The following is a 14,263-nucleotide window of genomic DNA, read 5'->3' as shown; positions in this document are numbered from 1 at the left end:
TGCAATTACTATTTATAAGCATAACAATTTGAGATAACTTACAAAAACGTTCATGAACTTGAAAATGTAAAAAAAAAGACATAAAAAAGAAGTTTTTCTAATGTATGAAATACAATAATTGTAATTAGTAATCTATATTTTGCATATATTTAGCGCTGTCAAACGATGAATCACATCCAAAATAAGTTTTTGTTTACATTATATGTGTGTGTACCGTGTATATTTATGTATATATAAATACACTCACATGCATGTATATATTTCAGAAATATATATATATATTAAATATATTTATAATATAAGTTGCATGAATATAAATATAGACATGTAAATATTTTCAAAATATATACTGTATGCGTGTGTGTATTTATATATACATTATATACACAGAACACGCATATATTATGCAAACAAAAACTTGTTTGGATGCGATTAATCATTTGACAGCACTAATTAATATATAATCTATATATTATGGAAAATGGAAATGGTCAAATGAAAAGCAGCGTTAGTTTGAATCATACAATAGTACTATAATTTTGTATATAGTATAATAAGTATGTTATGACTGATCTCTGACTAGAGATGTATCATAAAACTAAACATGTATATGAATATTTATATATACCTATCAAATAGGTGAGACCTCTTTCTAGCACTATTTATGCCAAATATGTTTTAGTTTAATTAAAACATAAGGACCACAAATGTATTAATGCAGATGTGAATTCCACTCAAGAAAACAGACATATTTATAATACAGCAAAATAAATAAAAATGAACTGAACAAAAAAGCAAAACAAAACAATTTCTTTCAACTACACATATCCTTTCCTTAAACAGAACCACAAATGAAAAGGTTTACTTTTTTCTTTCATTAAACCTATTGTGCAGCTCACTGTCTCTCTCTGCAGGTTAATGGAAGAACTTCAAAAACCATGATCCCACAGACTCTTCTGAAGCAGACCAGAAGCACTTCTCACTCACTGATAGATGCGTTTTAATGAATGTACATCACATATACAGTGAAACTGACGCCTCTGCTCCCAGTAAACCGTTACTAAGGACCAGACTTCATGATGCACTGAGCAAAAAACAACTGTCAACAGAAATCAGGGATTCATACAAGTTTAAGAATGTTTTTACACTCAAATAAGCAGCTGCACAATGCGTGGGACTTTCTCTCACAATTCATCAACAAATGGTGTGTTTGCCAGATGTCCACAACATGACATGGTCTTCTTGCTCTCAACAAACTTCTTTGCAGCCTGTGGGAAAAAAAAAAGAAGAGAATTCTGCTGTCATACGTCATTCAGCAGTTACTGTATTTTTACTGCTTTAACAGCAAGTGGTGCTGCTAAAACCAGGTAAGCTAACAATCCATATTATTGGGAACGCTGAGTATTCATAAATATGTCTGTGACGATTAATTCATAGTTTTTAGGTAGTGTTCCTGTAGCTCAAACAGCAGAGCATGGCACTAGCAACATTAAGGCCATGGGTTCAAGTCTGAGGTAACACATGAAATAAAAGGCGTATAACTTGAATGCAATGTAAGCTGCTTTGAATAAATGGGTCTCATAAATATGTAATATTTGCTGATGCTCTCTTTTTAACTTAATCCTAAAAGAATAAAAAATAAGGCAGCACAGCTGTTTTCATTATTGATAATAAATGTTTGTTGAGCAGCAATTCAGCATTTTTGAATAATAATCCCCATCCACTGAGCTAACACACTCTCTCTCTCTCGCTCTCTCTCTCTCTCTCTCTTTTTGAGTGAACTAACCCTTTAATCTAAACACCTAAATGAATCAGACAGAGGTAGATCCATATTAATTTTCATAGGTTTAAGGCTTAAGAACTGTTCAGTGATGGAGACTGAATATTTTCTTAAAACAAAACAAAAAAAAACTGGCATTTTTCAAATCAATGTCAATTATGCTCATGGTGATATTCTCACTAAGGCCTTTCCTGTTTCTTAGGTTTTTGTTGCTTATGAACTTGAAATATTAAGGAAAAGTTAACTTATTATGATTTACATAAATGACTTACTTTGACAACGTCACTGGAGGTCACCGAGTCGATGTTCTGCGTCACAGACTGTGGTGAGCTGTAGGCGCCGCTGCTCAAAACCTGAACTCCCAGCTCCTCCAGCAGACCTTCTGAACTCTCCAAAGACATCAGATAATCAGTCTTCAGCTGGGTCCTGAAAACACAATACAAAGGACCTTCATTCAACTGACAGGAGACGTAACCCGGAGGAGAAGAATTGTTGAATAACTTATTTTTTGCACTAAAAAAAGGATTCTTGTAGCATCGCAAAACTAAAGTTGAGCCACTGATGTCACATGGACTGTTTTACCGATGTGTTTACTACGTTTCTGGACCTGGGAACATTTCAGTTGCGTTGCTGTCTATGGATGGTCTGATAGCTCTCCGATTTCATCAAAAATATCTTAATTTGTGTTCAGAAGATGAACGAAGGTCTTATGGGTTTGGAACGACATGAGGGGGAGTAATTAATGACAGAATTTTCATTTTGGGGTGAACTAACCCTTTAAAGCACATTACTCCAAATAAAAAGCAGCACAAACTTGCTTACAGTATTTCTGAACGTCTACTGCAGCCTACAGGTTTATAGAAATACTTACTGAAATACAAGCAAATTCATTCTTATTAGTTCAAAAAGCACTGCTTATATAGGAATGCATTATGGGCGTTAAAAGCTTTGGCACAGTGGCGTTTCTTTTACTCTGCTGACTGGCTGGTGATGATAGACTCACTTGGCTCTGGTGAGGTCATCTGCAGTAAGTCTTCCTTCAGCTACAGCCGTCACCTGTGCCATGGCTGCATTGATCACCTGCACACAGAGAGAGATCAATGCAGATGTCAATCACTCACTCACTCCAATGTCAGCCTTAATGGAACAGTTGACCCACAAATAAAAACCAGTCACTGTATGAAAAAGAGCTTAAATAATGCCACACAGGTTTAGAACAACATCAGAGTTTACATTTTTGAGTGAGCTAGTCCTTAATCAAACAACTATCCCTGCTCTCTGAACACTCACCTCGCGGGCTGAGTCTGCTTGTGAGATGACATACACTCCGAAGAGGCCGGAGTCAGAGTAAGTAGCACTGAAAGCCGTGGCCTGTGAGGGAGATCAAACAGAAACATCTAAGCTGTAGTGAGATCTAAACATCAGTACTTAGAGGAAAGCGATCACAGATGACATGTACTCACATCAAACGGCTGTGCGGTGGCTTTGGCGATGCCCTGGCTGAGTTTGCTGGTGATGTTGGATCCTCTCTTGACGTGTGGTCCAGCACCCAGAAGCCTCTGCAGCACGCTGAAGGCGTTGGCCTCCGCAGAGCCCCCCGCGGCTCCTTCACACGCCAGCAGAGCATGCACCAGACCTCCACCGCTCTGCACACGCAGCTCACCTGCACACAAACACCATTTCAATATGATCACCAAGCTCACAAAGTACTGCCAGGTCAAATTTAAAAGTATATATTTTTAAGCCCAAGACCACACACACACACACAAAATTGTTACAAAGAAAACAAAGCCTATTTTATTTTTGGACCATTGGGATTTATTGTAGCAGGACTTTTTCATGACTTTTTATTTTTGGTAATTCCCATTACTCTCAATGGTGATACATTTTACACTTTAGATTCTACTTACAGTAAAAATACTTTTACAATGCACGTACAAAATACTTATACATGACATTTCTATTTAAATCGGTATAAATTCAAAGTAATACATCAGATATAACCACAATGTATAAATGGTTAAAATCATTTTATTTAATTTAACATCAATATTTCTTATTGTGGTAAAAAAAAGTGTTTTCTTAACGGCAAAAAATAGGCATAATTTTCTTTATTCAAAATACGATATTTCTTTTTATTAATTTTGCCATAAAATATGACCCAGACATGTTCTTGACAGGTTTTGTTTTATTATTAATAATTATTCATTGAACACTGGTGTCTGCCATTTTATATATAACCTTTTATAACACTGGTAATGTGGTTTTAGGCACTCTTCTTTGCTTTGTATCTTGGAATACTCAATTCATCTATGGTACAATCATTATAATGCATGGCTCCTCATGACATATTTCTTTATTTTATATGGAAAATGTTTGAAAAGATGTCCTGAATCAGTGACTACAGAACGGAGTGCTTTTTAATTTAACTAAAAACTAATAACGTGCATAAAGATTTACCTTTATTACAGACACAGATCAGACATTTCATCCCTGTACGTGTCATGCAGTGTCTGTGTACTCACCGCCACGGTAAATGGCTTTAGCCCCTGGTGCACCTGTCCCTGAATGTGTACTGAAGAACTGCTCGCCAACCTTCTTCAGAGCAGCATGACTGACACCTTCACAAACACAGAGATTCAACATGGTCACATGTCTAACAGGAGACACATTCACTCATCACACGCAGACAGCCCTGGGTAAGACAGCTACATTAAAGGGGACCTACTTTTATATGGTGTTTGAACACAGTTGTGTGGCCGCAGTGTGTGAAAACAACCAGCTTATAATGGTAAAAATCCACCAACTCATTTTTTTTCTATGAAACCAATAAATCATGAACAGTCTCTCCAAAAGAACTGTTTCAGATTCTCCCCCTATTCATGTCACCGAGGGGAAAAAGTCCCGCCCATTTGTGACGCTCTCTGCCCTATTAGCATAAACACAGCCCTGAGTGAGAAGCTGCGGTCCACCATTACTGGAGATATATACAATGTCAGCGCCAAAGAAGTGTTGTGTTTTGGGATGCACTAATGAACATAGGAGTCGTCATAATCTCCCCCATCTGAGCCGCTGAGGACACTGTGGTTAAATTTAATTTTCGAAGGAAATATCCCGGAAAAAATCAGTAACGTCCCCTAAATGTTTAGGAAACAATACCAACGCTTTGTGCATGAATGTCAGCTCCAGACAAAGTAAGTATCATGTGTTTGCTTTCCAAATGGCCTTTCTGAAAGAGCTTCTTGGCACCCTGTAAGGCTCATTGCTAAAGCTATCATTGTCTCTGTGTGTTTGTACTGATGCTGCCTTCAAGTGCTATCAGAATGATCGTGAATAGGAATGTGGTAGTTAAAAGTTGCATATGAAAGCAATGAGAGTTGATTGCTTGAAGTTGTCGAGCTCATAATCAGAAGTGGGACTTATAAAGTTTGTGATAGCATGAGAACAGCTATATTGTTATTCTTATATAACCAGCTTGTACTAAAATGTTTATTTGCAAAGGTTAGCACTGCTAATGCGGAGCTCAAGCTCTTGAAGCTCCGCCCTCTTCTCTGGAAGCAACAGCCAATTTGCATTTAAAGCAACATGCTAAAATCAGAGCTATAAAAATGATCTGTGGGGTATTCTGAGCTAAAACTTCACATATACGCTCTGGGGACATCAGAGACTTATTTTACATCTTGTAAAAAAGGGCATAATAGGTTCCCTTTAAAGTGATGCACTAAACTATATGAAAGGCTATTTTTTATTTCAAGTAGAGCAATCAAACAAACCAAATCTTGACCAAGTATATTATTTAAGACACATGATAAACATAATGAAAGACATAAAATAACGTGACAATCTAGTTAAAAATAATAAAACTCAAATGCGTTTCAGGATTTTGTACATATATTCATAAATATAAAAAATCTAATTGATTTACTTATTTAATTTACTAACTTTTTGGAGTGCAATGTGACCTGGACATCAGATTCACCCAAAAGTTAACTTGCCAAAGAAAAAGTGCCTTAGAATCACAACCGTGTTTAATTTTATAAGGCCAACAAAATCCTCACAAATATAAATTTTTCATATCTTGCTCAGCCCAACTCAGCCCAGCTCAGTGACATCATAGAGAATCGCAAGAACAGATGTCAACAGATTTTTTTTTTTTTTTGAATGGCTCTTTGGTTAAATGCCTGAAACAAGGTCTGTGGTGAACACAAGATCAAAATATTTTTTACATTTCATAAAACATACCGGTAATAACCAAACAGACAAACTCATCTACTCATTAGTCCGCTTTCATAGCCTTGTTGTCTATAGTTGTGCTCTTGCAAACTATCCTAAAGCAAATTTTCAGCTAAATGTTTTTTTTTTAACTCAAGACTGAAAGAGTTTTTAAAGCTTAGTGATGGTGAAGTTGAAGTCATTCAGCCGTGGTGTAGTTTGTTTTTAGCCTACGTTTAGCTTTTTATTTCTGCCAATTTTACTGAAGCTTCAAAATTTAATAAAAGCTGTGTTAATTTGTGAAGATTATCATGTTGAACAAAACGTAAGAATTATAAACTTTTGCTGGTCACAGAGCTTACTTTCTACAATCATCTAAAAGCCTATTGAGTTTTTGTTGAGGTAACGAGGGCGATGCAAACTTCCAGGTTGGCCTCCAAAATTACATGATCATTGCAGCACTCTATGCACATTCATAAGAAAGGCTTACCTACTCCAACGAGAGCCATTCTTGCACTGCTGTAATTATTGGCAAAGAACTGTTGCAGCTAGAATGTGAAAACAGAAAGAGAAGCGTGTTTGCATATGGCTCAGCTTAAATAAGGTAACATTATGAGACAGAATTTTGAAATGATCAGAAGCTGTTGTCAGTCACTTACAAGATCAACACTAAACTTCCCCACCATGTGGTCTGGACAGTACAGAGAGTTGGATAAAGCGTTCTTATATGCAGCTTCATGCAGCTTCTCCAGAACACCTGTGAGAGACAAAACATCTCATCAGCACCAGATGACATCTTCACATTCATTTAAATGAATGGGTGTAATGTACCAATCTGTGGACTCTGGTCCGCCACGGCCTTGTCTATCTTGACCCTCGGCCAGAGGTCAGACAGCTCCCAGGGTCTGAAGTCAGGAGCAGTGCTCACATTGGCCAGGTACTCTACGACGCCGTCACTGCACAGGAAACACATTCATAATGCACACAATTCACATTTCATTTTCAAATCTGAATAATTAAAATAGCGATTTTTAATTTGATTATGTGACGCTGGACCACAAAACCAGTCGCTGGGATATATTTGTAGCAATAGCCAAAGACACATTGTATGGGTCAAAATTATAGATTTTTCTTTTATGCCAAAAATCATTAGGATATTAATTAAAGATCATGTTCCATGAAGATATTTTGTAATCTTCAGTGTCACATGATCCATCAGAAATCATTCTGATATGCTAATTTGCTCTTAAACAAACATTTCTTACTATTATCAATGCTGAAAACAGTTTTTACTGCTTAACATTTTGGCTTATACCGTGATAAATGTTTTAGGATTCTTTGATCAATAGAAAACTCAAAAGCATTTATTTGAAATAGAAACCTTTTATAACAATGGAAAAGCATTTGCTGTTACTTTTGATTAATTTAATGGATTCTAGCTGAAAAAAGGTATGAATTATTATGAATTACAGACCCCAAACTGTTCAACTGTAGTGTGTTTTATGTACATCGAGTCTTAGGTAACACTTAATGTTTAAGACCAATTCTCACTACTAACTTGTTGCTTATTAGTATGCATATTAATAGCATATTGGCTTTTTATTAGTACTTATACAGCAAGCTATTAGTAAGTTATTCTGCAAGACCATATTTTGGATCCCTTACCCCATACCTAAACTTAACCACTACTAACTATAAATAAGCAGTAATTAGGACAAAAGTCATAGTTAATAGTGACAATTTCTCTCCAAACTAAAGTGACTGGGTCTCTTATCTACAGCTCATTTACTACAGAGATACTCACAAATTATCCCTTAGACAGTCCAGAGAATAGACCATGTGTTCCCTTGATGACGTCACACTAAAAAAAAAATGATGTTGAGAGAAATGATTGAGAGCGCAATACATAATGTGTTTCAAAGCAAAGTTTTGTAGAAATATGAAACTGACCTCAAACTGGCACCCACTGCCTCCAGACCCCGACAGATCCTGAACGCTGACGCACCTTTAGTGGTCTGAAACACAGCACAGATTCATTACTATAAAACCTACAAAACTACCAAAAAATCATCTGCATGTATGATCAACTCACACTAAACTCAAATTTCAACAGAGCAAATTCAGATAATAAGTAGTTAACTTGTTAGATTAAATGTTCATTAAAACTACTTCTAACTGCCCTGAACATACCAGATTGCTTGCCAATCGCAGGATGTGAGTGACGCCCAGGTTTTCTGCAGTCTCATAACGACTGCCGGCTTTCACAAACACACCGATTTTAGAGACAGGAGAGTAGTTCTCCAGAGAGGCGATGAGAAGACCGTTGGGAAGCTTGGACACCTGCAGAAAATGGTATTAAGTAAGTAAAAGTAGTGGGTTTAAGCAGTGATTTGAACTGAAAGCATAACATTATACATCCATTCCCATTACCTGGACGTCCTCGGGCGCGAGGGCTGGTGCTGCTGCAGGTTTTCGGGTGACCAGAGGTTCAGTCAATGCCTCGCTTCTCCTGGCGGCGGCGTAACATCGTCTCTGTGAAAAACACTATGTGAGTAAACAAGTCTGAAATTTTTGCATGTTGAAAAATAAATACAACCTTACTTTTTACACTGTGACGCGTAAACATTACCATGTCTGCATTTGTGATCGTAGAAATGCCAAACAGGCACTACTCTACACAGCTTAAAACTCGTGCTTGAATCATCAGTAGCAAATTCTTTAAATATCGAAACATAGAAGCGCCAGATTGTCCTTGCGACGTTGGAATTGCCCCACTTTATAGTGTTCACATTGTAGGCTACTCTTCCAGGTTCAGGAAATAGTCCTCCATAAATTGCGCTGCACACACTCTAAACTTTGGGTTGAACTGTTCTGGAACAGTGTTGTAAATACAACTTAACCACTGATTTCTAGTTGTCTTCTTTTGGAAGCCCAAACAAAGTACCTTCTCTTTCACAACGAAACAGCGTCTCCGGCAGCAACAATACTACAGCGAGAATAATAGTTCCACCTTCTTTCTTTGGGTGCACATTTGAGCGGTGTTTTGCAAATATTCCCATATTGTGACGTAGACATGTGGGGGCGTGTTTATATGAGACGTTTTAGGGGGGCGTGGCAGAGTCTTAACTTTTATAAAAAATCTCTTTGGTTTTGAGACTATAATCTTTGCAACTTTACAGATCTTATATATACACACAAACAGCTTGTAACACTCCATAGACAAAGTAAAACGTGAAATCTCATCATATGACCCCCTTTAACACGTCCGTAATATTGAGGATACAAAGACGACCTTTAGGAGTTATTCATGGTATGTTGAAAGTAATTTGTTAATGCTTTTACATTCTTAAATTCCCTCTTCATGTTCGATGGTTGAAGGGTGAGTAAAATAATGTCACCTCATAGTACCCAGTTTTTGAAACCGCTTGCAATTGCAGTTCTGGAGTGAACCTTTTGCTGATTGTTTTCAGTGTAAACGGAAGCTATTCCCAAAATTTGCACAAAAAGTGTCATGGGGCGTAGGAAAAAGGTGGATTGCAGTACAAATTTGCCACCAGTTAATTTTTTCAGTCAAATGGGATTATTGGATAAAGATTTAGAAAATCAATTTATAGAGACTGTCCTCAAAAAGAATAACTGTAAAACCAGTGAAATTCTTTAAACTCACTATATAAACACCTAAACTTTTACTTTTTATCAATTAATTATTACTTTATTTACTTATCAATGTAGACTTCCCCAAACCCGGAAATCACGACTTTAAATCTGTCTGATATTCACAGGTTTTCAATGACATGGAAACCATGCTGTGTGTGATCTGAGCGTCTCATCCTGGACGACCAGGCTCTCAGATCACACAGAGACCTCTCTCAGATCACACAGAGACCTCTCTCAGATCACACACAGACCTCTCTCAGATCACACACAGACCTCTCTCAGATCACACACAGACCTCTCTCAGATCACACACAGACCTCTCTCAGATCACACAGAGACCTCTCTCAGATCACACAGAGACCTCTCTCAGATCACACAGAGACCTCTCTCAGATCACACACAGACCTCTCTCAGATCACACAGAGACCTCTCTCAGATCACACACAGACCTCTCTCAGATCACACACAGACCTCTCTCAGATCACACAGAGACCTCTCTCAGATCACACACAGACCTCTCTCAGATCACACACAGACCTCTCTCAGATCACACAGAGACCTCTCTCAGATCACACAGAGACCTCTCTCAGATCACACAGAGACCTCTCTCAGATCACACAGAGACCTCTCTCAGATCACACACAGACCTCTCTCAGATCACACAGAGACCTCTCTCAGATCACACAGAGACCTCTCTCAGATCACACACAGACCTCTCTCAGATCACACACAGACCTCTCTCAGATCACACACAGACCTCTCTCAGATCACACACAGACCTCTCTCAGATCACACACAGACCTCTCTCAGATCACACACAGACCTCTCTCAGATCACACAGAGACCTCTCTCAGATCACACACAGACCTCTCTCAGATCACACACAGACCTCTCTCAGATCACACACAGACCTCTTTCAGATCACACACAGACCTCTCTCAGATCACACAGAGACCTCTCTCAGATCACACAGAGACCTCTCTCAGATCACACAGAGACCTCTCTCAGATCACACAGAGACCTCTCTCAGATCACACACAGACCTCTCTCAGATCACACAGAGACCTCTCTCAGATCACACAGAGACCTCTCTCAGATCACACACAGACCTCTCTCAGATCACACACAGACCTCTCTCAGATCACACAGAGACCTCTCTCAGATCACACAGAGACCTCTCTCAGATCACACAGAGACCTCTCTCAGATCACACACAGACCTCTCTCAGATCACACACAGACCTCTCAGATCACACACAGACCTCTCTCAGATCACACACAGACCTCTCTCAGATCACACAGAGACCTCTCTCAGATCACACACAGACCTCTCTCAGATCACACAGAGACCTCTCTCAGATCACACACAGACCTCTCTCAGATCACACACAGACCTCTCTCAGATCACACACAGACCTCTCTCAGATCACACACAGACCTCTCTCAGATCACACAGAGACCTCTCTCAGATCACACACAGACCTCTCTCAGATCACACACAGACCTCTCTCAGATCACACACAGACCTCTCTCAGATCACACACAGACCTCTCTCAGATCACACACAGACCTCTCTCAGATCACACAGAGACCTCTCTCAGATCACACACAGACCTCTCTCAGATCACACACAGACCTCTCTCAGATCACACACAGACCTCTCTCAGATCACACACAGACCTCTCTCAGATCACACAGAGACCTCTCTCAGATCACACAGAGACCTCTCTCAGATCACACACAGACCTCTCTCAGATCACACACAGACCTCTCTCAGATCACACAGAGACCTCTCTCAGATCACACAGAGACCTCTCTCAGATCACACACAGACCTCTCTCAGATCACACACAGACCTCTCTCAGATCACACAGAGACCTCTCTCAGATCACACACAGACCTCTCTCAGATCACACACAGACCTCTCTCAGATCACACACAGACCTCTCTCAGATCACACAGAGACCTCTCTCAGATCACACAGAGACCTCTCTCAGATCACACACAGACCTCTCTCAGATCACACACAGACCTCTCTCAGATCACACACAGACCTCTCTCAGATCACACAGAGACCTCTCTCAGATCACACAGAGACCTCTCTCAGATCACACACAGACCTCTCTCAGATCACACACAGACCTCTCAGATCACACAGAGACCTCTCAGATCACACACAGACCGGGTTCAAAGGGTCACATGTGTCCGTGAGGTCTGTCACTGGAAGTACAGTATCACTGAGCCATGACCTTCATCACAGAAACACACCAGCACAGGGGATTTACAAACAACCACCACCGGGACTCCCCAGAACAGACACCTCTGGGGTCCCTGTGAATGACTGGCTTTTATTTAAGGTTTTCCAGCGTCCAGAGGAAAGTTTACAGCAGCTGCGTGTCAAACACCGGCTCATAAATGACACTAGCAACATTAGCCTACACCCCCGCAACGAGAAGCTTCTAGTGACCCTATGAGGTTCATATGTGTTTGAAACATACGACGTGTGAATAGAGAGGAGAAAGCAGCGCAGACTGAGAGAAAGAGGACTCACGGAGAGATGAGCGAAACCTCTGAAGCTCGCCATTACTCCGCTTCTCTCCTTCAGTCGCCGGGAAAGACAGCTATGGCCGATCCGACAACCTACCCATAATCCACTGCGCCTCGACGCGACACCATATATGGACACACCGGTACGTCGACGAGCTGTTTAATATTAATGAGATGCAATAAAATAGCCAAGACATACATTTGATCAAATCTAGATCCAGATACAGAAATATATCAATGAAAATATTTAGTGTTCAAAACTGCTTTGAGGGAAAATGTACTTTTTGCCCTAACTGAATGTTCTAAAGTGGATAAAAAATACTTTTTTTGCCCAGATTTCACACTCATAAACGAACATTAAAACAAAACAAAAACACATTTAGTTCTTCTGACTGAGAGGAGTACAAAGAGTACAGAATATAGCTAAGTATTTATTTGACATTTTTATACCCAATTGTACACAATTCTGTAGTATTTTTTTAGTTTTGAATACATTGTGTGTTGTTTTATCTGTATTTGAACGAACGTTCGTGTAGGCTATATTGTTATTATTTATTCAGTAAAATACATTTTGAATTTTTTATTTTTTTTACGAGACCTAAAAGCACATTTTAATTCGATACTTTTGACGATCTCGCGGTCTCGTTTTGATGACGTCCGTCGAAGCGCCAGCAGCACGCGCTGAACGATCTCTGTTCGACTCGAGGTCCGATTAAACTTTAAACTCCGCACTGTCCGCAGCGGTCCTCCTATCCTCCGTGAAGCACCCGCCGAGAGGACCACCAGCGTTCATTTCTACACACATCTAAATCACAGCTTGCAGAAATGGTAAACACGTGTTTCATAATCACAGTGTTATCTAGCGGTTAGATTTGGACAGAATGTGTGCAGCGCGTGCCCGTGTCTATCCGTTCAACACGTGCTGCTGTTTTCTTTTGTATGGTTGGCTTTTATCGGATGATTTTACACTCGTAGTTAAACATTCGTGGTGGTTAAAAGTAGTTGTCGTGGTTTAAAATGTATTTTAATGTATTTCATGAATGTAACTCAGTAAACCAAGCCACGTGCGACACCTGTAACATGCTGGTTTGTTTTGAGCCATATTTGTTTATAAGATATTAATGTAGGACCTCATATGTTTGTCTAGTTAGTTTAGAGATCTCCCGCTTTCATGCAAATAGCTAACGTTAATAGTATCAACCAGAACTGTTGGGACGCATAGAGGCACATGGCGATGCTTATAGTGCGTGTTGTCTTTGATTTAATAAATGCTGGTCTCTTCCAGGCTGAATCAGATGTGAATCCTAAAGCTTATCCTCTGGCTGATGCCACTCTGGCCAAAACCATCCTGGACCTGGTACAACAAGCGGCCAATTACAAACAACTGAGAAAAGGGGCCAATGAAGGTAGATAAACATGCTAGAAACGATCAAATCAGAAGTCTGGCTGAATGGGATTTGACTAATTTTCTTGTGGATTTGTTTCAGCCACTAAAACCCTGAACCGTGGCATTGCAGAGTTCATCGTGATGGCTGCCGATGCTGAGCCTCTGGAGATCATCCTTCATCTGCCTCTGCTGTGTGAGGACAAGAACGTCCCGTACGTGTTTGTGCGCTCCAAGCAGGCCTTGGGCCGCGCGTGCGGGGTGTCCCGGCCCGTCATCGCCACCTCTGTCACCATTAAGGAAGGCTCTCAGCTCAAGCCTCAGATTCAGTCGGTGCAGATGGCCATCGAGAGACTGCTGGTCTGAAAACTCTCTTCCGCAAATCTGCAGTTTTGATTTTTCCTCGTTTGTCAATTACCACATAAATTTTAGTTTTTTATTAATATTTAGCTTTGTGTATGCTTTCTCATTTTGCCATTAGATGAGCACATGTACATTTATATTAAGGAAAGAAAAATATAATAGCTGTTTTTCTATTTATTTTTTTTAATTATGGGAATTAAGTTTGTTTGACATGGTAGAACATTTAAAATAATAAAGTTTTATATATATATATATATATATATGGCGATCATTGTACAGATTTGTAATAAAATGCAAACTCCAGGATACGCATGTGCTGCA

General features: G+C 39.5%; 2 protein-coding genes across 2 annotated transcripts; one reads left to right on the top strand and one right to left on the bottom strand.

Moving 5' to 3' along the window:
- Window positions 1–657: 657 nt before the first annotated feature.
- Window positions 658–12,300, bottom strand: LOC306846148 (cytochrome b-c1 complex subunit 2, mitochondrial-like). The gene is made up of 14 exons (XM_079379282.1): window positions 12,200–12,300; window positions 8,423–8,524; window positions 8,183–8,332; window positions 7,943–8,007; window positions 7,797–7,853; window positions 6,824–6,948; window positions 6,652–6,749; window positions 6,483–6,540; window positions 4,306–4,401; window positions 3,244–3,443; window positions 3,071–3,151; window positions 2,784–2,860; window positions 2,053–2,206; window positions 658–1,268 (listed from the first exon to the last, which is right to left on the bottom strand). The coding sequence occupies exons 1-14, from the start codon at window positions 12,230–12,232 to the stop codon at window positions 1,185–1,187; spliced, it is 1,380 nt and encodes a 459-aa protein (XP_079235408.1). The 5' UTR covers window positions 12,233–12,300; the 3' UTR covers window positions 658–1,184.
- A 577-nt stretch (window positions 12,301–12,877) lies between these two features.
- Window positions 12,878–14,091, top strand: snu13a (SNU13 homolog, small nuclear ribonucleoprotein a (U4/U6.U5)). The gene is made up of 3 exons (XM_079379492.1): window positions 12,878–13,023; window positions 13,481–13,601; window positions 13,683–14,091. The coding sequence occupies exons 1-3, from the start codon at window positions 13,021–13,023 to the stop codon at window positions 13,943–13,945; spliced, it is 387 nt and encodes a 128-aa protein (XP_079235618.1). The 5' UTR covers window positions 12,878–13,020; the 3' UTR covers window positions 13,946–14,091.
- The last annotated feature ends 172 nt before the right edge of the window (window positions 14,092–14,263 follow it).

The sequence above is a fragment of the Barbus barbus genome (genome assembly GCF_936440315.1).
Source record: "Barbus barbus genome assembly, chromosome: 3".
Classification (NCBI taxonomy): Eukaryota; Metazoa; Chordata; class Actinopteri; order Cypriniformes; family Cyprinidae; genus Barbus; species Barbus barbus.
Note: the sequence above shows the minus strand (reverse complement) of the source record. Positions and strands in the feature narration are given on the sequence as shown.